Source organism: Narcine bancroftii, chromosome 6, assembly GCF_036971445.1.
Source record: "Narcine bancroftii isolate sNarBan1 chromosome 6, sNarBan1.hap1, whole genome shotgun sequence".
Classification (NCBI taxonomy): domain Eukaryota; kingdom Metazoa; phylum Chordata; class Chondrichthyes; order Torpediniformes; family Narcinidae; genus Narcine; species Narcine bancroftii.
Genome location: NC_091474.1, coordinates 246,908,014 through 246,930,117, shown reverse-complemented (window position 1 = coordinate 246,930,117; position 22,104 = coordinate 246,908,014). Strand labels below are relative to the sequence as shown.

Below are 22,104 nucleotides of genomic sequence, written 5' to 3'. Positions count from 1 at the left end.
AGCAGAAATGGAGGTAGAAGACTTAAAAAAGAAATTGGAGGAATCTAATAAAAAAACTAAAGAGACACAAGAATTACTAGCCCAAAAAATAGATATAATGGAAAATTATAACAGAAGAAATAACATAAAGATAGTGGGCCTTAAGGAAGATGTAGAAGGCAAGAATATGAGGGAGTTTATAAAAGAATGGATCCCTAAGGCCCTAGGATGTCCAGAACTACAGCAAGAAATGGAAATAGAAAGGGCACATAGAGCATTGGCCCCTAAACCACAACCACAACAAAAACCAAGATCTATTGTAGTAAAATTCCTAAGATATACTACAAGAGAAAAGGTACTGGAGAAGACAATGGAAAAAGTAAGAGAGGGCAACAAACCACTGGAGTATAAAGGGCAAAAAATCTTCATTTATCCAGATATAAGCTTTGAACTCCTAAAGAAGAGAAAAGAGTTCAATGCAGCAAAAGCGATTTTATGGAAGAAAGGATATAAATTTACACTGAAGCATCCTGCGGTATTGAAAATATTTATTCCAGGACAACAAAACAGACTATTCTCGGATCCAGAAGAAGCACGAAAATTTGCAGAACAATTACAAAAATAGACTGAGGGATGAAGACGGGTAATGAGAGCAAAAATTATCACGATTGATATGTATGTGGGTAAAGACAAAAATAGACTGAGGGATGAAGACGGGTAAGGAGGGTAAAAATGACCACGATTGATATGTATGCGGGTAAAGAGGTATAAGAGTGAATAGAGACAATGGGCATATGTGAAAGTATCTGTAATTAGAGGAAAACATAGAGAGTATAAATGGAATAGAGAGAATAAGGAGGGAATTAAAAGAGTGACCTTTGTGACATATAAAAAGCGAAATCTTTTCTGGGGGGGGCTGGGTGGGGGAAAAGAGCGGTCACTGCAAAATCAGTTGACGCTTGCGAGTGGATTCGCAAATCCAAATGGAGAGGGGAGATGTGGTTGTCCGACAAGGGATAAAGGGCAACTCAGGAGGGGAAGGGGAGATTGGGGATAAAGAAGATAGAAATAGGAGAATAAGGAAAATGTTGGATGTTGTAGGAATGTTGTCTGGTAAAGAGTTGAAAATAAGAAAACAGAAATGGAAAAGGAGGAAAGGTAATGATGGAAAAACGGAAAGAGAAGATAAACAAAATATAAAATGGCTACGCTGAACTATATGACTCTAAATATTAATGGAATACATAACCAAATTAAAAGGAAGAAACTACTAAATTTACTGAAAAAGGAAAAAATAGATATAGCATTTGTCCAAGAAACACACTTAACTGAATTGGAGCACAAGAAATTAAAGAGAGATTGGGTAGGACATGTAACAGCAGCATCGTATAATTCAAAAGCAAGAGGAGTGGCTATATTAATTAGCAAAAATGTGCCATTTAAAATAGAAGAGGAAATAATAGATCCAGCAGGGAGATATGTTATGATAAAATGTCAGATATATTCAGAGCTTTGGAATCTACTTAATATATATTCACCTAACGAAGAAGATCAAAAGTTTATGCAAGATATCTTTTTGAAGGTAGCTAATACGCAAGGGAACATACTAATAGAAGGGGATTTCAATCTGAATTTGGATCCAAATATGGATAAAACGGGGAAAAAAATTAACAGGAAGAACAAAGTAACCAAATTTATAATTAAATCAATGCAAGAAATGAAACTTGTGGACATATGGAGGAAACAAAACCCAAAAGAAAAGGAATACTCATACTTCTCGACTAGACATAAAACATACTCAAGGATAGACCTATTCCTGTTATCAGCCCACATTCAAGGGAGAGTTAGGAAAACGGAATATAAAGCTAGACTATTATCGGACCACTCACCCCTGTTATTGGCAATAGAGCTAGAAGACATCCCTCCAAGAATGTATAGATGGAGATTAAACCCCATGCTACTTAAAAGACAGGATTTTAGAGAATTTATTGAAAAACAATTAAAAATGTACTTTGAAGTAAATACGGAATCAGTGGAAGATAAGTTTATACTATGGGACGCAATGAAAGCATTCATTAGAGGGCAAATAATAAGTTATGCAACCAAGATGAAGAAGGACTATAATCAGGAAACAGAGCAGTTGGAAAGGGAAATAATAAACATAGAAAAAAAAATTAGCAATAAAGGAAGATACAACCAAAAGAAGAGAATTGGCGGATAAAAAAATAAAATATGAAACATTACAAACATATAAGGTGGAGAAGAATATAATGAAGACAAAACAGAAATATTATGAACTAGGGGAAAAAACACACAAAATCCTAGCATGGCAGCTTAAGACAGAGCAAACTAAGAAAATGGTATTGGCAACAAGGAAAAAAGACAAACAAATTACATATAATCCAAAAGAAATTAAGGAAAACTTCAGAGAATTCTATGAACAATTATACCGAACCGAAAACGAAGGGAAAGAAGGGAAAATAGATGAATTTTTGACTAAAATTGAACTACCAAAACTACAAATAGAGGAACAAAATAAATTAACAGAACCATTTGGAACAGTAGAAATACAAGAGATAATAAAAAATTTACCAAATAATAAGACACCAGGAGAGGATGGACTCCCAATAGAATTCTACAAAACATTTAAAGACCTAATAATACCGCCCCTCCTGGATGTAATCAACCAGATTGATGAGACACAAAACTTACCAGATTCATGTAAAACAGCAATAATTACAGTGACACTAAAACAAGGGAAAGATCCACTCTCACCAGCGTCATATAGACCAATATCTCTGCTAAACACAGATTATAAGATAATAGCTAAACTATTAGCGAACAGATTAGCAGAACAGGTACCGAAAATGGTAAATTTAGACCAAACTGGATTTATCAAAAAAAGACGCACAACAGACAATATTTGTAAATTTATTAACTTAATTCATGCAGTAGAAGGAAATAAAGCACCGGCAGTAGCAGTTGCTTTAGACGCAGAGAAGGCCTTCGACAGAGTAGAATGGAATTACTTGTTCAAAGTATTGCAAAAATTCAGTTTACCGGAGAAGTATATTAATTGGATTAAAGCATTATATAAGGGACCGTTAGCGAAAGTGACAGTAAATGGACATGTATCAAAGCAATTTAACTTAAGCAGGTCAACGCGGCAGGGATGCCCACTATCACCATTATTGTTTGCGCTAGCTATAGAACCACTAGCTGAATCGATAAGAAGAGATAATAATATAAAAGGAATAAAAATAAAAGACAGGGAATATAAAATCAGTCTGTTTGCGGATGATGTGATAGTGTACTTAACAGAACCAGAACTACCAATAAAAGAACTATATAAGAAATTGAAGGAATATGGAGAAGTGTCGGGATACAAGATAAACGTAAATAAAAGTGAAGCAATGCCTATGAATAACGCGGATTTCTCAAAATTTAAGGAGGAATCCCCATTCAGATGGCAAACGCAGGCAATAAGATACCTAGGTGTGCAAATAAACAAAAATCTAGGCCAATTATATAAACTCAATTACAATCCACTAATGAAAAAATTACAGGACGATTTAGAGCATTGGAAAGAGCTACCACTAACACTGATAGGAAGGATAAACTGTATTAAAATGAACATTTTTCCAAGGATACTATACTTATTTCAGGCATTGCCAATACAACTGACAGAAAAATTCTTCAAAGAGTTAAAGAAAATAATAAGGAGATTTTTATGGAGAGGGGGGAAACCGAGGATAGCACTAGACAAATTAACAGAATGGTATAAACAAGGAGGCTTACAATTGCCAAACTTCAAAAATTATTATAGAGCCGCACAATTAAGGTACCTATCAGATTTTTATCAAACAAGGGAAAAACCAGACTGGACGAGACTAGAATTAGATAAAATAGGGGAAAAGATACCTGAACACATATTATATAAATGGGACGAAAAATTGGTACAACATAGAACTTCTCCAGTATTACACCATCTCCTCAATATATGGAAGAAGATTCATGTAGAAAGAAATAAAATAAATTACCAAATACCAAAACTAATATTGACGCAAAATAAGCTACTCCCTTTTACAATAGACAACCTTGCCTTTAGAAAATGGGAAAAAAAAGGGATTAAAAGAATAGAAAATTGTTTTTCAGGAAGTAGATTCTTATCCTTTGAACAAATGAGAGATAAGTACAATATAACGGGAGATACAGCGCTGGCATATTACCAACTGAGATCCTACTTGAAAGATAAATTAGGAAGCAACTTGAGTTTACCAGAGGGAAGTAACCTTGAATATGTGATTACAGATACAATGTTAATCAAAAGATTTATAAAAAATATGTATATTAAACTGCAAGAAAAGGAAAATGAGGAAACAAATGGTAAAACTAAACAAAAATGGGAACAAGATTTAAATATAAAGATAAAAAAGGAAACATGGGAGAAGTTATGCTCTGGAACGATGAGAAATACAATAAATACGAGGCTGCGTATAATACAATATAATTGGTTACACAGACTATACATTACACCGCAAAAGTTAAATAAATGGGACCCAACAGTATCTAATAGATGTTTTCGATGTAAAAAAGAAAGGGGAACAACAATTCATGCAATCTGGACATGTGAGAGAGTAGAAAAATTTTGGGATTATCTCAATCGGATATTAAATAAAATAACAGAAAACAATATACCAAAGAATCCAGAGATCTTTCTCCTAAGTAACATAAAAAATAAAGAATTTGGAATTGACTTGGAGGATGCACAAAAAAGATTTGTTAAGATAGCCCTAGCCGTAGCAAAAAAATGTATTATGTCAACCTGGAAATTGGAAGATAATTTGAAAATACAACAATGGTATATAGAAATGAATAAATGTATTCCATTAGAAAAAATAACATATAGTTTAAGAAATAATATTGAAATATTCGAACAAGTATGGGAGCCTTACATTAAATACAATAGCGAAAACCTACCGGGAACAAACATTACCTAAGTTGATGGAAGGAGAAGAAAAGAAAAGAATGGACTCAGTAGAATTTCTGGTGTATTTTTGTTGAATGACAACATTGTCTAACTGAATTAATGCAACCTAGATTGTATAACTAAAATGGATGAGAGGGGGGGGGGATGGGGGGGTGGCTTGGGAGGAGGGAGGGGGGAGGGAGAAAAAGTCACTGTAAATGTGTGGAAAAGAAAAAGTGTATATCATGGCTATTGTGATTTATGGTGTGAAAAATAAAAAATTTAAAAAAAAAGAAAAGAAATTGAGGTAAATGGCTGCATTACCTCAATGGAGGAAATTGGTTCATGCCACCACTTTTCAAACATATCTGTTGGCATGAAGCAAAGGGAGAGTTTCCCAGCTCAGAGTGCATACCCTGCACAAAGATACCTATGCTGCCCTACTCAACGAACTTCCCCGAATTCTCACTCCTAATTTCAATGCTTCCAAAGCAGGCCATGGTGTGTCTCATTACATACACAATTCAGCCCTCTGATTCACGCCAAGGCTCATCGTCTTCCACCTGAAGCAAAGGCAGAGTTTATGGCAATGGAGAAGTTGGGTATCATTCGACGCTCTGACAGTCCTTGGGCATCACCATTACACATGGTACCCAAGAAAACAGGTGGATGGAGATCCTGCAGTGATTACCGTAGGCTCAATGATGTGACTAAACCCAAGAGGTACCCGATTCCTCATATACAGGATTTCGATGTCCATCTATACAATTGCCATATATTTTCCAAAGTTGATCTTGTCAAGGAATATCATCAGGTTCCAATCCATATGGATGACATTCCTAAAACGGCAATTATTACCCCTTTTGGGCTCTTTGAATTTCTTAGGATGCCGTTTGAATTGAAAAATGCCACTCAAACCTTCCAGCAGCTTATAGACACTTTTGGCAGGGATTTGGAGTTTGCATACATTTACTTGGATGACATCCTCATAGCCAGTCGAACTGAACAGGATCATCACCTGCACTGATGCCGTCTTTTCCAATGGCTAAAGGAATTTGATCTTACCAACAACCCTGGAAAATGTCAATTTGGCAGATCCACCATCGATTTCCTAGGACATAAGATCACAGCTGATGGTATATTTCCCTTATCCAGCAAGGCAGACGCAGTCCGTGCTTTTTCCAAACCTACCACTGTAAAAGGACTGCAGAAATTTCTGGGCATGATAAACTTTTATCACCGGTTTATTCCCGCAGCTGCTGACATTCTTCGACCACTGTTTCAGATCCTCTCCACCAAGCACAGGGACGTTACCTGGACATCAGAGGCAGAGGTTGCATTTACGACTGCCAAAGAAGCTTTGGCCAAAGCAGCAATGTTTGCCCATCCTAATCCTGAGGCTACCTTGGGGCTTAGCATTGACGCCTCGAGTACGGCCATGGGTGTGGTTCTTGAGCAGTATGTCAATGGCCAGGGGTGGCCAAACTTGCTTAATTTAAGAGCCACAAACGATAAAGCTCAGATGCTTGAGAGCCACAGGATAAGAAAAAAATTCATACATACATTTTTACTGTTACATACACATTTTGTAACAAAAATATAAATTTTAAGAAATGCATATTAAATGCAATAATAATTTATTCATGCATGCAGTTTTTAAACTGTTAATTTGTATTAGTTTCAGTAATCACAAAGACACAAATATGTAAAAAAAATAAACCAAACAAAAGAGAGATATTTTAATCAAATTTCCACCTTATAAAATTAGTCTTATTATAATCATTTTTTATGACTTAAATACAGTGCTACAAATATCAGGCTATTAAAGATGCGAGTTGGGCAGGCGAAGTGGGGAGACCGGCAGCGCGAGTCGGTTGGGCGAGGTGGGAGACTGGCAGCGCGAGTCGGTCGAGCAAGGGGGGAGACCGGCAGCACGAGTCAGTCGGGTGAGGGGGGGAGGGGAGGGAGACCAACAGCATGAGTTGGGCAGGCGAGGGAGAGAGACCGGCAGTGCGAGTCGGGTGGGCAGGGGGGTGGAGGGAGACTGGCAGCACGAGTCTGGCGGGTGCGGTAGAGAGACCGGCAGTGCGAGTCGGGCGGACGAGGGAGAGACAGGTAGTGCAAGTCGGGCAGGCGAGGGGGGGGGAGACCAGTAGCGCGAGTCGAGCAGGTGAATGGGGAGGGGGGGTGACCGGCAGTGAGCCACCTATTAAAGGTCAAAGAGCCGCATGTGGCTCGCGAGCCACGGTTTGGCCACCCCTGGTCAATGGCCATTACCAACCCCTCACTTTCTTTAGTCAACATTTAAGGTCAGCGGAAATGAAATATAGTACGTTTGATCAGGAGTTGTTGGCATTGTATCTAGCCAACAGCACTTCTGATATGTTTTAGAAGGTCAGCATTTCACTGTCTTTACAGATAACAAGCCACTCATTTTTGCCTTCAGCAAAATAACGGCTCCATGGTCAGCAAGACAGCAGCGTCACTTATCATACATTTCAGAATTCACGACGGACGTGCACCATGTTTCAGAAAAAGACAATCTCGTCGCAGATATGCTGTCCAGACCGACTGTCTATCATGTTCAGAGTGGAAGTGATATTTCTGAATTAGCCAGTGCACAGGCCATAGACCTCGGGATGTTCAGGCATACAGTACAGCCATTACTAACCTGGACATACAACGGGTGGCACCACAACTGGGTGGCCCAACCCTACTTTGTGATGTGTCTTTGGGCTACCCTAGATCAGTGATTCCGGCCTCATGGAGGCGACGCCTTTTTGACCAGATACACGGCTTGTCTCATCCATCCATCAGAATATCAGTCAAGCTCATGTCAAATAAACACATATGGGATGGACTAAAAAAAGACATTGCGCAATGGGCACACCAAGGCACCACTTCAGCCTTTTCCAGCGGTATGCAGGAGGTATGCATGTGGACCTGGTCGGACCATTGCCAGTATCTCAAAACATGAGATACATTCTAACGGTGGTGGACCGTTTCACGTGCTGGCCGGAGGCCATCATGTGGCCATCCAGTGACACTGAAACATTTGCTAGGGCATTCATCATCAATTGGACCACTAGATTTGGTGTCCCAATGCACATAACTTCAGAATGCGGAGCACAATTCACCTCTACATTATGGACTGCCTTTGCGTGCTTTTATGGCACACACCTGCACCACACCACAGCATACCATCTACAGTCCAATGGCCTTGTTGAACATTTCCACCAGCAACTAAAGTCCACACTTAAGGCCCAACTCACCACCAGTCCCAATTGGGTCAATGAATTGCCATGGGTTCTACTGGGAGTACTCACAGCCCCAAAGGAAGATTTGTCTGCATCATCTGCAGAGATGGTTTATGGTACGGTCCTTACAGTTTCAGGGGACATTCATTTCACAACCAACTCTGACCTGGACGTCCTTCAGCAGCTTCGACATAGTATCACAATCAGCAAACTTGTTTCTACCAACTGGCATGGAACCCCTAAATAGCATGTGTCCCCACCACTCCTGGACGCTGATTTTGTTTTTGTTCACAGACAGGTCCCAGGAGCGCCATTACAATGACCATATGAGGGCCCTTTCCGTATGATTAAGAGGGACGGGGTTGTGTATACTTTGGACATTGGGGGGCATTCGCAGGTGTTTAGTGTGAACAGGCTCAAGCCTGCCCATATGGATCCCACTTCAATGCCCCCAGCCCAAACGACTGGCATTTGTTTCGGGGGGGGGGGGGTGATGTCATGACCATGTAGTGGGCCAAGCGAGCGCACAGCACGGTGTCGCGAACTATTGCCAGCATGATACTGCGGGCCACGGAACAACTATACAAACAGGTGAATACTCAAGTAACGGAGTGGTACTGCGTGCTGGAGAATGGTGCATTATCCTGCTGAGTGTCCTGCCAGAAGGCGCAGGACACTCACAAGGATCAATTTAAACTTGCCAGTCCCGTGGATCAGAGCACTCCAGTAACAATGTCCCACCTTGTCCCGTGGAGCCCAGGACATGCGGGGTATAAAAAAGATTGTAAAACCTGAATAAAGGCAGTCTCGAGTTGACTAATCTGGTGCGTGCACATGCGTGTGTGTGTATTACTTTAGTAGCTCTATCGTAGTAGCTACTACAACTGTACGTTTATAGCGATTAACGCCTATTAATCTCGACTTCTGGTCTGTCGGGTCTAATTGATAGCGCTACAGAGTTCACTTAATTAGTGACCTTACGTGGACACTCAATATCTCATCATTTGTCAGGAAGGCACAACAACAACTGCACGCCCTGAGAAGACAAAGTGGGCAAGGCTACCGGCCAATATTATGTCAGCCATCTATAGGAGCTCTATCGAGAGCGTCTTGGCTAGCTGCATCACCGTGTGTTACAATTGCTACAGAGAAATGGATTGGAGGTCAATCCACAGGACAAGAGGATCACTAGAATCTTCCTTCCCCCCTACCCATCGGCGTGATCTACCAGGATCATTGTCTGAAGAGGGCACACTAAATCACTGAAGACCCTTCCACTCTGAACACAGCATCTTTCAGCTGCTCCTGTCAGGAAAGAGATACAGGAGTACAGACCCAGCACAGGCTGAGGAACAGGTTTTTCCACAGAGGGTGGGAATGGTGAACGACCAAATGAACTGCTCACATTAACCATCCAAGACTCCCATATTAATGAAACAATATCTATCTATCTATTTACTTATTTGCATAGATGAAATGCTTGTGCTGCATATGTACTGTTTGCGAGTTATGTCTGGTTGCATGTCTGCGTGCTTTAATCCGAGGACCGGAAAACATTGTTTCATTAGTTTGTACTTGTGCAATCAGATGACAATACACTTGATTATTCTTCCTTGCCTTCATGAATTAATTGTTCTGTACATTTATACCTCCAAGTGGTCTGGCCATTTTCAAGAACATAATCGTGCTTTTTAATGCCTTTTATCACTGCAGGTTCTTGAAAAATTATGAAGAAAAGAAGGGCTAAGGAAGAAAAATAGAGAATAAACACTGCCATTTTTAAACACCAGTTTAAATACTGTTGCCACAAAGACAAATAGTATGTTAGTTAGGAAGGATATATTGGACAAGGAAAATACTGCACTGGTAGGTAGTACAGTAATCAAATTAAGAGAGGAAGGTAACAGAATCTAGTGTTCCATCTCACCAGAGAGCAGATCCAAATATCACATTGATGAGACCCAGGGAATCATTCAAGAGAAGCCTGATGTATATACATTGTAAGGTTTGTCAGAACAAGAGCATGAAAAAGCAAGGATCAGGAATAGTCCACTCCAATATTTTGCAGGTGATTCTGTTGACTCTGAAGAACATGACTTTAACTATGGTGGTGATAAATGGAGTCCACTGACGCGTTTACCATATAGCAAATTATAGTTAATGTTTCAGATTCCCCGAAGGCACGGTAATAGAATATTCAAAATCTCAGGCTAAACATGTAATTTCAAATATTATCTAGTAGCACATTGTAGTCATGAAGGAAGAAAAGATGCCATTGATATGTAAATTTCTGTGACTAGGAGGATCAATGTTCTTCCATGACAGATTGGTCAGTAAGGGTGTTTCATTGTACATAGATCATTATAGCCAGTATAGGTCCTTCAGCCCACAATATCATTTATCTACCAAAAAAACCCTCTCTACCTCATATCTATCTATTTTTCCTTCATCTATGTGCCTGTCTAAGTCTCTTAAGGCCCCCATTGTTACCTCCACCACCACCCCTAGAAATGTACTCCAGGCACCCACTGTGTGTAAAAAAAATCCCTGATTCTCACTTCAACATTCCATTCTTCATCTTGTACAGATGCCCTCTAGTGTTTGCTAATCCCATGTTGGCTGTCTACCTTATCCATGCCTCTCATAATTTATAGATCTCTATTAAGTCACCTCTCATCCTACTTCACCCCAAAGAGAAAAGCCCAGACTCTGCTAACCTTGCCTCATAAAATATATTTTCCGATCCAGGAAATATCCTGCTAAATCTCCTCCATGCCGTCTCCATAGTTTCCACCACCTTCCTGTAATGAGGTGACCAGAATAGAATACAATATTCTAAGGGTGGTCTCACTAGAGATTTATAGAGCTGCAACATTATCTCAGCACTTCTGAAATCAATCCCCTGATTAATGAAGCCTAATATACCATAGGCTTTCTTAACTATCTTATCAACCTGCTTGCCAACCTTACCATTAAAAGTTTCACCTTCCATAATGCATCTTGGCTATTCGCTGGAAAAGACTGCTCAGCACTTTATTTACCTATTTGAAGAAGCCTGCTCTCACACTCTCTCACTCCATATCCCTGTTTGCTGGAAAGGACTGCTCAGCACTTTACTGATCTATTTAAAGCAGCCCGCTCTTGCAATCTCTCACTCCAAAGTTCCAGAGTCTTCAGGTTTTGTCTCTGACCATTTCTATCCATAGATGCTGCCTGACTCACTGAGTCCATTCAGTTTCTCTTTATTCACTCAGGATTCCAACATCTGTAGTTTTTGTATTTTTCTGAGGTCCAAAATGAGCATTTCTCATTTGTATTTACCTTGCAGAAAGACAAAGAGGCTAAGGAACTCAGGGAAGTAAATGGTGATGCCTTGAAGAGTCATGTAACAGAAGAGGAGGTGCTTGAGATCTTAAAACATGACAATGAATGATCAAGACAGTGTGGGAAGTTAGGGAAAGAACTGCAGGAACCCTGGAACAGGTACTTGCATCATCATTAGGCAGATTGGAGGGTAGCTCATGTTGTGCCTTTATTTAAGAGAGTCATATCACATTGGATCCAGGGTGAATTGGCTTGGTAGGAGACAAGACAGTGGTAGTAGAGGATGTTACTCAGATTTGGGGCCTATAACCAGTGGTGTGCCACAAAGATTATTGCTGTGGCCATTGTTGATTGTTATCTACATTAACAAATTGGGTGGTACTGGCAATATAGATAATGGGGCTAGTTAAATTTGAAGATGGCACCAAAATTGGTGACACAGTGGATTGTAAAGTGAAGTGCCAGTTGATGAAGTAGACAAGAGAATGTGGTCAAACAATAATCATGGCTTTTATTAGCAGAAACTCATGGTACAATAATGAAAGGCAATAGATTCATATAGTTATACCCAAGGGGACTGTCCTCAACAGTAGAGATAATGCACAGCCAATGTTAGTACAGCAAGGCTCGCCAAAGGGGAGACAGGAAGCTTGGCAGACATTCACCACAGTCTGCCCCTGGCAAAAGAAGGGTTAAAATCAAAAGGAAAGATTGAAGCAAGCGATACATGGATACCATGTTTGACCATGAGATAGTCTAACAGCCAAAATTCGCCAATATCTAGCAAGCAATCAAAATATAATGAGATGTTTTATGAATATGTCAGCCTATCAAGTTGTTTACGAATTCTGGTGCATCGTCTCAAAACAGGTGGCTCCTTTGCAACCTTGGGAACTGGTAGAAGTCCTGGGTCTGTACTGTGGGAAGGACTGGCTTCTGGACCCGGTCCAGAATCGCCAGCTTGAGGCAGTGGAGCCTCAGCATGACCATCTTAAAGCTTACTAGGGGCCACAGGCTGGGGGGGGGTGAGTCCAACCTCTCAGGCTCCCTCTGAGTAGGGGTGCGAGGAAAGGGTGAACCAGGCGAGGCCAGATCTCTTAGGGGTATAGTGTCAGTATTCCCATCTGGGAATTTAACATGAGCGTAGTTGGGGTTAGTATGCAGTAGCTGAACTGGTTGGACTGGGGGTCTGTTTTACGTGCCCGAGCGAGGCTCTTCAACAGCACGGTTCCAGGCTCAGATAAACAGGCTGGCCAGTCCATCACAGTTCCTCATTTCCTAGGAAAGGCAAACATACGTTCATGAGGTGTTTGATTTGCTGCAGTACACAATAAAGACTGAATAGAATGTAGTGGCTCAGGCAGCACCTCCTCCCACCGGGTAACAGAGTAATCAAATTAACAGTCTTCCAGACTGTAGCATTAGCCCTTTCAACCTGCCCATTGCCCTGCAGGTTGTAGCTCATGGTACGGCTGGTGCCAATCCCCATTCGTAGCAGGGCTCGCCGCAGTTCAGCGCTCATGAATGCTGAGCCTCTATCGTATGAATGTAATTGGGAAAACCAAAAATGCTGAAAATTCAGTCAAATGACTTAATGACAGACGCTGACGAGATGACAGGGCAAGGTATCGCAAAGGGAAACCTGGAATATTCGTCAATTACAGTAAGGAAATATACATTTTTGTTGTTGGAAGGTAATGGCCCTTTAAAATCTAAGCTAATCCTCTCAAAAGATCGGGTTACCTTGATGAGAGTGGCCTCTGGAACTTTGAAGTATTGCAGTTTGCATTCTGCGCAAACAGAACAGCTTTTAGTCAGTTTCCTGACTTCTTCCAGAGAGTAAGGAAGGTTGTTAGCCCTTATGTAGTGGAAGAATCTCGTGACTCCTGGGTGGCACAGTCTGCTTTTAACCCCTCCAGCTGAGTACCAGCAGCAGATCATGACAATGCATCAGAGGGATCATTTAACCTGCCCGGTCTGTACTGGATCTCATAATTATAAGTTAAGAGTTCTATTCGCCAACGTGCCACCTTATCGTTCTTGATTTTAGTTTATCTAAGATTACCACAGGATCTAGATGAACTGAGAAAGTGGGCCAAAGAATAGCAGATGGTTGGCGTAGCGGTTAGTGCAACACCTTTACAGTGCTAGCAATCGGGACCGGACTGGAGTTCGAGTCCTGTGCTCTCTGTAAGGAGATTGTACGTTCTCCCCATGTTTGCGTGGGTTTTCCCCGGGAGCTCCACTTTCCTCTTACCATTTAAAAAATGTACCGGGTGTGCAGGTTAGTGGGATGTAAATTTGGTGGCACAGGCTCATGGGTCGAAATGGCCTGTTACTGTGATGTATGTCTAATTTTTTTTACATTTAAAGAGGAAATTATTACTCTTTGGGAGGTTAAAGCAGTGCAGAACTTCACAATGAATGTTAGAATGTAATGTCCTTAGGGAGAGTTGTATACAGGGAGACTTGGGAGCCTGGGTATGTAATTCCATGGAAGTAGCAATATAGGTTAGACAGGGTAGGCAAGGCAGCGCATAGCATGCTAAGCTTCATCAGTCAGGGCACTAATAGAAGAGCATGAATGTCATATTACAACTGGGCAAGCAGTTGATGAAATAACACTTGAAGTGTTGTGCAGAGTCTGGTCATCTAACTATAAGAAAGATATTATTAAGCTGGAACACCACCTGAAAATATTCACAAGAACATTATGAGGCCTGGTAGGCTTCAATAGTGAGATCAATTGGCTTAAATTTTTCTTCATGGAGTGTAGAAAGCCAAAAAGGTTTATAAAATCATGAGGCATAAATATGGTAAATAGTTATATTTTCCTGTTCAGGGTAGGAAATCTATAACAAGAGATCTAGAAGGTGAAAGGAAACAGATTTAAAAGGACCCAAGAGGAACCTTCTTCACACAAAGGATGGTGGGTAAATAGAACAAACTGCAAGAGGACATGATAGTCAGAGGGACTATTGCAACTTTTCAAAGACATTCAGGAAGGTTTATTGAAAGATTTAGAGGGATATGGGCAAAACACAGGCAAACTGCTCTAGCTTTTTCCAGTACGAATATGTTGGGGTGAAGGGCCTGTTTCCATGTTTTAGAACTCTATGGATTGAAACACAAAAGTGCAGATGCTGTGATTGTAGTTAACACACTGAAATGCTGGAGGCACTCAGCCAGTCTTTTCAGCATCTATAGGACACAAAGATATATTGCCGACGTTTCAGGCCTGAGCCCTTCTTCAAGGAATAAGCAGGATATCTCAGGAAGTCTCAGAATTTATACCAATGCTGGGTGAAGGAGGAATTCAGACCAACAAAAGGTATTAATTGGATATGACAATACATCATGTTTGAGCAAAAGGAGATGGAATGGAGAGACAGAGAGGGAAAGGTGACGGGGAAGAAGGGTGGGGGGGGGGTTAACAAAAGCCAGAGAAGTCAATATTAATGCCATTCAGTTGGAGGGTGCCCATTCAGAAAATGAGGAACTGCAAGTTAAGTTTATGCTACATATGCATCTCTACAATGAGCAACTATCTCTACCTCAATAACAAAATCCAACTGATTCCACCTACTGCAAATACATCAGTTATGCATTACCTAGATTTGACTGTCATCCAGTTTGCCTCCATAAACTTGCTATCTAAAACTCTATTGCTGGTCTTCAACAAGCACAAAGTTACATTTATGATCACACCTGTACTTGATGAACACTTGAGCAACACCACAATTTGACAAATCTCATGCTTATAACAGAATCTATGTATGGTTTTCTCTCTAGCTCTCTGCCACATATATCTGTGCTAATTCTGGTCTCATGCTCATCTTTAAAGAAACTTTTGAATCTTTACCTTAACTTAAAAATAGAACAGTACAAAGCCTTCAGCCCATGATCTTCTGCCAACCTACAGTATACAAAACTACTCTACCATAAACCTAAACTTTCTCTTCCTGAGGTCCAATAACCCTCCATTTCCATTGCATCCATGTGCCTATCCAAATGTCCATATTATATCAGCCTCCACCTCAACCCTGGCAATGCATTCCAAGAACCCAACGCTGTATAAAAACCTGCCTCCTCTAAACATCTCCATAAACTTTCCTCCATTCACCTGAACAGATGTCCTCTGGAATTGTTCACTGCCATCCTAGGAAAAAGATGCTGGCTGTCCACCCTGCCCATGCCTCTCATAACACTGGACAATGAAGAATTTACTTCCTCAACATTTATGGGTGTATTTTATAGATTTTGGGCAGCTGATCACAAAAATCACTTTAAAATCTTCCTATCACATACCATATTTTTGATATAATCTATTTTTATGATTTCCTGCCATATTTTGTTGTACTTCAAGCAGACAAAAACATGTCATTGAAAATTTATTTTCTGCATTCGCACTTAAGACTTCTTCCCTGATGATCTGTGTGCCAATCAATGATGAAAATGGTGAAAAGTTTCACTCGGACATTGCAACCATGGAAAAGCGGAATCAGGGCAACTGGAATTTATCAATGCTGGCCAATTGGTCCAACAGGATGTGAGTCAAATAAAAATCAGCAGCAAAACATTTTTAGGTCAGTGGAACTAATGCGTCAGCATCATTATGCGATTAGGCAGCTAAATTCAATTAAAATTCATGTTTCTTCAACTTGCTACATGCTAGAGCAAATCTGAAATTATCTGTGTTCATATATAAGTCGTCTATTATAACGCACAATTTTTTTTTCTCAGGAAGCCAGCCTTTTGAAAAAATTTGTTGTCCAATGTAATCTTTATACACTTCTACTCAGTTGCCTCTCATCCTCTGTTGTTCCAGAGAAACTCCCTAACGTGCCAAAACCTTTCAATGGGCTATTGAAGAAATAGAATTCATAAAAGCAAAAAAGAGCACTGGCTAAATTTTCCTCCCCCACCCATTATTATGTTTAATTTTGGGATGATATCAAGGTCTGGAGAGAATGCAGATAAAAATGTAACAAGGACATACAGATATCATTCTATTCCTCTATGAATGGTTATTGTTAAAACGGGAAATACCTGCTTTTCTTTAATTGTCTCCTGCAAGGCCAACATTCCAACTGTACTTCGACGGACTCTGCTTCTCCTCTCTGGAATAGATGTAAATGAATCGAAGGTACTTGACCCACTAATTTTTGGAAGGATCGTGTCTTGAGTTGTTTCATTGTTTCGACTCATTTTTCAATCTAAAAAACAGAGGGGATAAAAATTTTAGGTTGTTATGCATTGTTAGGCATAGTTATTCTGAAAATTGAATTTCAAAATTCAGAACCCAAGTGTAACACAAACCAAGATAAGGTTTTATTAATAAGAAAACCCAGGCACGTCTCTACATGCTGCTTGCTCGCATCCAACCATACAGCACACAACAGGCCAGTTCGGCCCTACTAGTCCATGCCGTAGCAAATCCCCACCCTCCTAGTCCCACTGACCAGCACCCGGTCCATACCCCTCTAGTCCCCTCCTATCCATGTAACGATCCAGTCTTTCCTTAAATGTAACCTCGACCACGTCTGCCGGAAGCTCATTCCACATCCCCACCACCCTCTGCATAAAGAAATTTCCCCTCATGTTCCCCTTATAATTTTCCCCCTTCAATCTTAAACCATGTCCTCTAGTTTGAATCTCCCCCTTTCTTAATTGAAAAAGCCTATCCACATTTACTCTGTCTGTCCCTTTTAAAATCTTAAACACCTCTATCAAGTCCCCTCTCAATCTTCGACGCTCCAGAGAAAAAAGCCCCAGTCTGCACAACCTTTCCCTGTAACTCAGACCCTGAAATCCTGAAAACATTCTCGTGAACCTTCTCTGCACTCTCTCTAGTTTGTTTATATCTTTCCTATAATTTGGTGACCAAAACTGGACACAGTACTCCAAATTTGGCCTCACCAATGCCTTGTACAATTTCATCATAACCTCCCTACTCTTGAATTCAATACTCCGATTTATGAAGGCCAACATTCCAAATGCCTTCTTCACCACACCATCTACCTGAGTATCAGCCTTGAGGGTCTTCTTTGGCTTGGCTTCGTGGATGAAGATTTATGGAGGGGTAAAAGTCCACGTCAGCTGCAGGCTCGTTTGTGGCTGACAAGTCTGTTGCGGGACAGGCAGACACGGTTGCAGTGGTTGGGGTTGGGTGTTGGGTTTTTCTTCCTTTGTCTTTTGTCAGTGAGGTGGGCTCTGCGGTCTTCTTCAAAGGAGGTTACCGCCCGCCGAACTGTGAGGCGCCAAGATGCACAGTTTGAGCCCACTGGCGGTGGTCAATGTGGCAGGCACCAAGAGATTTCTTTAGGCAGTCCTTGTACCTTTTCTTTGGTGCACCTCTGACACGATGGCCAGTGGAGAGCTCGCCATATAACACGATCTTGGGAAGGCGATGGTCCTCCATTCTGGAGACGTGACCTACCCAGCGCAGTTGGATCTTCAACAGCGTGGATTCGATGCTGTCAGCCTCTGCCATCTCGAGTACTTCGATGTTAGGGATGAAGTCGCTCCAATGAATGTTGAGGATGGAGCGGAGACAACGCTGGTGGAAGCGTTCTAGGATCCGTACGTGATGCCGGTAGTGGACCCATGATTCGGAGCCGAACAGGAGTGTGGGTATGACAACGGCTCTGTATATGCTAATCTTTGTGAGGTTTTTCAGTTGGTTGTTTTTCCAGACTCTTTTGTGTAGTCTTCCAAAGGCGCTATTTGCCTTGGCGAGTCTGTTGTCTATCTCATTGTCGATCCTTGCATCCGATGAAATGGTGCAGCCGAGATAGGTAAACTGGTTGACCGTTTTGAGTTTTGTATGCCCGATGGAGATGTGGGGGCGCTGGTAGTCATAGTGGGGAGCTGGCTGATGGAGGACCTCAGTTTTCTTCAGGCTGACTTCTAGGCCAAACATTTTGGCAGTTTCCGCAAAACAGGACGTCAAGCGCTGAAGAGCTGGCTCTGAATGGGCAACTAAAGTGGCATCGTCTGCCTTGAGGGTACTATTTACCATAACTCCTAAATCCCTTTGTTGCTCTGCACTCCTCAATTGTATACCATTCAATGTATATGACCTATTTAAATTTGCCTTTCCAAAATGTAGCACCTCACATTTATCTGTATTAAATTCCATCAGCCATTTCTCAGCCCACACCTCCAGCCTTCCTAAATCACCTTTTAATCTACGGTAATCTACCTCACTGTCCACAACACCACCAATCTTCGTGTCATCCGCAAACTTGCTTATCCAATTCTCCACCCCTACATCCAGATCGTTAATATATATAACAAATAATAGTGGACCCAGAACCGAACCCTGAGGAACTCCACTAGTCACCGGCCTCCAATTGGACAAACTATTTTCAACCACTACTCTCTGACACCTCCCATCCAACCACTGCTGAATCCATTTCACTACCTCTTTATTTATACCTAATGCCTCCACCTTTTTCCCTAACATCCTGTGGGGAACTTTGTCAGATGCGAGAAAGGAGACTAGGGCTCTCAGCCTTATAAGGGGATCTTATGGGGAAGAGCTACAGGTACAGAAGGCAGGCTAGCCTGCCCAACCAATTGAGGACATACCCGGATATGCCCCTAGTACAGTGTTCCACCACATTCACCCCTCCTTTTTTTGAATGGTCCGGTGGGGTGATGTGGAGCAATGTCCTTTGGCACGGGTCTTGCAGTCCATACATTCAGCTGCTATGGCGGTTTTACTCAGTGCTGAGCTCTCCAAAGTACTACTGGGTGTATCAATGGTTCCATCAGAATGGTGGCTTGTTCAACCAGCTGGGTCTTGGAGGGCTGAAATATGTCTGTGTGTACTGAGTCCACAAGAGGTGGGGAATTTGTAACAGTAGGGAGAACAGTCAAGTGGGAGGGGGGGAACTCTCAGGGGGTAGTGTTGGAAGTGGGAACACTACTTCATTTGTCAGGGTGATCCCTGGGGCTGACTGGTCACTGCCCGGGGATATCGGGTGTACCTCTCATGCTGGGGCCCCTGCTTGTGCCAGGTCCCAGATGGACACTGTATCATCCTATCCATCCGGGTTCCTTACCAATGCATACTGGGGGTTTGCATGCAGGAGGGTCTGCCTTGTGCGTACTAATATGCTTCCGGAGAAGCACCAGCTCTGGCGTCACTAGCCAGACCAGCAGCATGGTTCCCAATACCAACCTCCTAGAGAAGGAGAACAATTTCTCATGTGGCGTTGCGTTATTTGCAGTGCAAAGCAGGGACCTGGTGGTAAGCAGTCCTCCTGGAAGGAGGGCCTCTTGAAGTCCATGCTGACACGTTTGAAGGGGCAAGTTGGCTTGATGAGTTGGGCTCTCTCCAGTCTGTAAAATTGGAGCTTGCATTCTGCACAGATTGGGCAATTGCGAGTCAGCTCCCAGACTTTTTCCACTGAGTAGAGGAGATTACAGGTACTCACAAAATGGTAGAGCCTTATGGCAGAGGCTATCATGGAGGGCCTGGAGGTAATCAACTTACACCTGGGTGCAGGTTCCCCTAGACAGGGCATCGGGTTGTTCATTGAGCTTGCCCAGCCGGTATCTCATAATTATAGGTGGACAGCTCAATTCTCCACCTCATGATCTTGTCATTTTTAATTTTACCTAGTTGTTTATGTTAAACATAAAAGCAATGGCTCTCTGGCCCGTCAGCAGGGTGAATGATCTGCGGACCAAGTAGTGCATCGGTGGCACATGGCCTCCACTATAGCTTGTGCCTCCTTCTCAATGGCGGAGTGCAGGAAAAAATGCCACTGGCCTGCCTGCTTGGTTCAGTGTGCTAGCCAGAGTGGTCAGAGGCATCACTTTCTACTGGTAAAGGGACGGATTTATCAATGGCATGCATTCCCGCCTTACCAATCTCATCTTTGATGCCTTTGAAAGCCTTTCGGGCCTCCACCGACGGGAAAAAGGCAGTGGTTTTCACCAGGTGTTGGGCCTTGTCTGCATAATGGGGATTCATTGGGCATAAGACGAGAAGAGCCCCAGGCTCTTGGGGTTCTGTGGCAGAAGTAATTCCAGAAAGGGCCACATGCACTTGGGGGCGATGACACCATGCTCCACCACGTACCCCAGGATTGCCAGCCGCTTGGTGCTAAACACACACTTTTTCTTATTGTATGTAAGATTGAGGACCTTTACGGAGTCGATGTTCCTTCTGGTCATGGTCGCAGATGGTGACATTGTCCAGGTATGGGATACATTCTTTGACTTGGCTTCGCAGACGAAGATATTGTCATCTACCATGTGGTCCATTTCCCTTTGGAACACCGACACCCCAGTCATGAGGCCAAATGGAACCCATAGGAAATGGTAGTCAGCTGTTGGCCTCCAATGTTGCATAAGGCTGGTCTTTTGGGCAAATCTGGATTTGATGATATGCCAATTTAAGGACCATGCTAAAAAAGACCCAATACTTGGCGATCTCAATTCACCATATCAGCAAAGGGTAGACGTCCATTAAGGTGAGCGGGTTGATGGTCTAAGTATAGTCCATCACCATCCAATACTTCTCCTCACTCTTCACCACCACTACCTGCATGCTCCAGGGATTGATACTCAGTTCTATAATGCCCTCCTCCAGCAACCGCTCCACCTGCTCTTAGTGGCAACAGGTTTGCAGTCCGGGCTGAGGTTTTGGAACAGCGAAGGTGGAGGGACCCAAAGGATGACCAGGCCGCAGGTTGAGTGCCAACCCGGCATTCAAGCGTGTGATTGGGCCTCCTGAGGTAAATAGGTGGAGCCTCTCAGAACTAGCGGTGGGGGGGGGGGGGGGGGGTGGGCTGTAAAAGTGCAACAGCAAACCCTTGGAAATCTAGCCCCAATATGACGGGTGTGAAGAGGTGGAAAATCACCAGCAGTTTGAAGTTCTTATATTTCATGCCCCACACGGTTAGAGTCATGGTGCAACTCCTCCGGATTTCCGCAGAGAGGGATTTGGAGGCTATCACTACCTTGCACTTGGCTGGGGACATGGTCAGGAAATAATATTTGGCAGTGCTGAGGTGTATGAAGCTCTCAGTGCTTCCCATGTTGAACAGGCAGCCAATGGTGTGGCCATTTACCTCAATGTCCATCATTGGCAGGTCACATGATGGAGTAGTGGCCAGTCGGGAAAACCAGCCCTCTCCAAAAAAATAGGAAAAAAAGTTAGAAAAAGGCAAAGCACAACAAAAATAAAATATAAGAAATAGAGGATAAAGTTACAGAGAAGAGAAAGAAGATGGCACCCAAGAAGGAGAAAGTAAAAACAGCTGAAAAAAAAAGTAGAAAAATCACCGGAGAAGAAAGAAGGCCTTACCTGCATGAAGGGAACAGGGAGCTGTGGTTGCGAGGAGCGCCCGATCCCCGAGGTTAGTGCCTGCCCTGCGGAGTCACGACCTCCCAACCAGTGGACTTCAAAAATGGCTCTCGGAACCAAACAAAAGTGCGCAACTGCACATGTGTAAGGAGTCACGTGTGTGCAATAAAAGGAAAAAGAGGACACTGACGGGAGGGGGGGCTCAGCAGAGGAGCGGGCAGCCACAGCATGAACAGCTGAAGGATGCCCGA

At 42.4% G+C, this 22,104-nt stretch overlaps 1 protein-coding gene across 1 annotated transcript in view; it reads right to left on the bottom strand.

The window, feature by feature from the left end:
• The window catches only part of LOC138737386 (dynein axonemal heavy chain 8-like), a 446,335-nt gene that overhangs the window by 382,997 nt on the left and 41,234 nt on the right, over positions 1 to 22,104 (bottom strand). Inside the window, exon 3 of the mRNA XM_069888133.1 lies at positions 16,579 to 16,745. Within this exon, the coding sequence (XP_069744234.1) occupies positions 16,579 to 16,737 (159 nt within the window). The 5' untranslated portion in view covers positions 16,738 to 16,745. The remainder of the gene's footprint in view (positions 1 to 16,578; positions 16,746 to 22,104) is intronic.